At 31.1% G+C, this 3,807-nt stretch overlaps 1 protein-coding gene across 1 annotated transcript; it reads left to right on the top strand.

Moving 5' to 3' along the window:
• The first annotated feature begins 1,968 nt into the window (after positions 1-1,968).
• On the top strand, positions 1,969-3,516 carry LOC132953495 (52 kDa repressor of the inhibitor of the protein kinase-like). Its single transcript, XM_061025894.1, has 2 exons — positions 1,969-1,972; positions 2,584-3,516. Exons 1-2 carry the CDS (start codon positions 1,969-1,971, stop codon positions 3,465-3,467), a joined length of 888 nt encoding a protein of 295 aa, XP_060881877.1. The 3' UTR covers positions 3,468-3,516.
• Positions 3,517-3,807: the final 291 nt, after the last annotated feature.

Below are 3,807 nucleotides of genomic sequence, written 5' to 3' on the forward strand. Positions count from 1 at the left end.
ATAATAATATTCTGACGTTGACCTCGAGTTCACCTCATCTATTCTCGATGACTCCTTTGATGTTTCTGAAATTATATCATTTTAATGTAAAACTACGTCATACAATATGTCGCTTCTTATAGTTCTAGAAACGATGCACTTTTCTTTATTCCTCCATTGAACCGCGAATGCTTCGTTCCTTAAAATATAATGTACCCTCGTATTCTCTGCCTTAATGATAAAATAGTTTTATTTTTAAATTTTGAGATACTTTCTTTATTATATGTTCTCTTGATATTGTATTATTATTTATTACTATTACCAACCGAATATTATATATCAGGTTGACCGCCATGAGCCCCTTTTTGGGCTCTCACTAGTTTACTCCCGTACGCCACGGGGATTTTTCATAAAAAAAAAATAATGATATCTGCAAGCATGTTATACCATCAGAAAGTGGCAACACTGTACATTTTAAATCCAACTAGAAAATACTGATTATTCTAATAATCATATTCATATATTCTCTAAACGAGCTCTCGCTGAAAAATGAAAATCGATATCAATGGGGTCTCAATTGTCAATCCTAGTAATATTTTTGAGAACCCAAATAGATTCTCAAAATCGATTTTAAGTAACTTGAACCCGTGGCGGTCAACCTGATATTCGATGTGTTTCTGTACCTACCCATCTACTTGCAAAACTGCCGCGATTGGCGTTAGTAAAATAATACAAAAATATACGATAGGTATGACTGAAGTCCGATAGTCTCCGCGAACGAGTGTTTACGGTCAGGTACGACGATTTTTAATATTATAATTAATTAATTGGTTATAGTGTGGACGGAGTGCTGTGCGTTTAGAGTATTACGCCGTTCTCGTCGATTCGAATATAATTTTCGCAATGAGACGGTTTCTCCATTTGTACATACACGCACACTTAATGTATTCATCGTCCGAGGTAGTAGGTACATAATATAATAGGTTTAACAATTTACGACGATCGTACAGCGAACAATTGGTGTATTATAATGTGCGTGTTTCAGTGTTTGAATATGCAATAGATCATTCGCAATTATTGGCGAATGGCGTAGGATGCGTGCGCCGTTTCATATTATGCGATATGGTTTTCGGTCTTACGTGCATGTGCGTATTCTTTCTGGTCTTCACATCGAATTGTATATGCAAACCAGTTGAGTTCGTTTTGCATTCGATAAAAAAACGTGATTTGATTAACAACCGCGTAGAGGACATAAAATCTTATATAGTGTTTAGATTGTCATCGAAAAGTGTCTACGATATATTATAATATTACATAATATATTATATGCTATATAATATTATTATGTACGTGTGCGTTTTACTTTTTGAGCTCAACAAACACGGTGTATATATAGAGGTACACGAGGAAATATCCGGTGTGTGTGTGTGTGATTTATCGCGGTGTTCTAGAGACACACAACTCCTATATGTGCGTGAAACACCGTTTTCTTATTCATACTTGTATATTACGTGATCGATGACCGGCCAACGGTCGTGGAAAAAAACGTCATATTTTATACTCCTGCGAAAATCTTTAGTTTCGTGTCAACGGTCTTACCTGCCGCGCCTGCTTCAGTGAATTTAAATTATTACGTTATTGTGATGTTTTGTAAGTGTGACACAAGTATAACGTGTATTTAAGTGCGTATACGACAATGTATACATTTATTATATAATATTAAGGCAGAGCCCATGATAATAATATATTATAGATACTATTATTCTACGATGATTTACACAAGCGCGATGTGAACAACTGTGCAGCAATGAACCAATCTTTGCAAATTATCGGCGTTTCTCCAGTTGTATTTTAATAATAATAATTATTATTATTTATTTATTATTGTAAAGTATATAATGCAGTGCCGTATCCAGGGGGTGGGCTTTTGGGCTTAAGCCCCCCCCGAAATCTCAGGAAAAATATTTTTTTAGTAATGCGTTATGCGTAATGGGTTCATATCACAGAACAATATCATATTATCGTTCATGTCATAGTAATAATGTTGACGACCTTTTAGTATATTATGGTTGTGGTGACGCGGTAGTCTTATCACCACGTCTTACTCACTCCGCTCGCGTTACCGCGCTATACGCGCCCCATGATAATATATTGATAACAATAATCTTATTCGTGATATCACAAATTGTTTTATAATATAATCTGTGGTGATACGTGGTGATACCATCATAAAATAATGCAATACTCCAATATACCTACTATCATTAATTATCAACATCAATTTGTGGCTTTTTGCTTTTTAGTTTTTACTTTATATTATATTTAGTGAAGTGTGTCAGTTTTATTAGTTTATAAAATGAATGAAAACGAAAATGAACCTAAGAGAAAAAAAACCAAAACATTGTATTCATACTTTAGTTCAAATGTAACTACTTCTGCAAATATTTGCATCAATGAACAGGTGAGTTAGGTACTTAAATATACAGTAATACAGTATATTTAATATTAAATTCATACATATATTTATAAACTCATGAATTGTATTATGTATCTACCTATAATATAAATTTTTATGTTGAATTTGTTTTTTATATTATAAAATAGAACATGATAAAGCAGTTTTTCCATTACATAAATCTATGTGTAATTTTAATTTTATTATAACTATCTGTATTTTGGAAAAGGTCCTTGGAATAACTTATTTTATTTCAAAATATCTTCAAACAGAAAATATTGATTTATCCATTGCAATAGAATCTGTAGAATTGACAATTCAAAAATTACAAGATTTACGGACGGAAGAAACTTTTTTTTCTATATTTCATCGTGCTTGTGAAATCGCAAAAGAAGTTGGTACATCACCAACCATACCAAGAGTAGTCGGGACTCAAAAACATCGAGAAAATTATGCCATACTCAATAATGACCATGTCTCTTACTACAGACAATCATTATATTATCCATATTTAGATGATATTTTAGCATCATTTAATGAACGTTTTAAAATGAACTCTAATATTTTTATTTCTTTATCTTCTTTATTACCAAGCAAAATTGGTAATTTATCATTTAGTGATATACAGCCAGCTATTGATTTTTATGAAGAAGATTTAAGATCTAATAACCAAAACATTCACATGGACTTATTAAAAAATGAATTTGAATTTTGGAAGCAAAAATGGTCTAATGAAGAAAATAATTTACCAAAAAATGCATTAGACACATTATCAAAATGCCCCGAAGATTTATTCCCACATATAAATATTTTATTAAAACTTCTTGCTATTTTGCCTGTATCAACGGCATCGGTTGAAAGAAGTTTTTCTTCTTTAAAAAGAATCAAGACCTATTTAAGAAACTCTACCGGTGAGGCAAGATTAAACGGATTAGCTCTTATGAATATCCACAGAGACATACAAATTGACACAGATGCTATTTTAAATATGTTTGCGTCTAAAAAGGAAAGGCGTTTAGATTTTAAATTGTGACAATTTAATAATGAATGCATAATACATTAAAAACTATGTGTATATATTATATGTTTTAAATTTTTTCCTATAAAGTTAAGTATGTTAAAGCCCCCCCCGAAAACAAATCCTGGGTACGGCACTGATATAATGTATTCTTTAAACGTGTGTAATTTTTTGGTGAACAATAAATAATGAAGTGATATCATATTATTATTATAACTTCGATATTATAGAATAGATTTATGTATATTATTTCGACTTTATAGTTAGTAAAATTCAAATAAGAATATTCCGAATCGACTAATTTATTTGATCATAAAAATTTTATTCGTGTACTTAATTATCACAAATTAAAACA

This window comes from Metopolophium dirhodum, unplaced genomic scaffold, assembly GCF_019925205.1.
Source record: "Metopolophium dirhodum isolate CAU unplaced genomic scaffold, ASM1992520v1 scaffold5, whole genome shotgun sequence".
In the NCBI taxonomy this organism is placed as follows: domain Eukaryota; kingdom Metazoa; phylum Arthropoda; class Insecta; order Hemiptera; family Aphididae; genus Metopolophium; species Metopolophium dirhodum.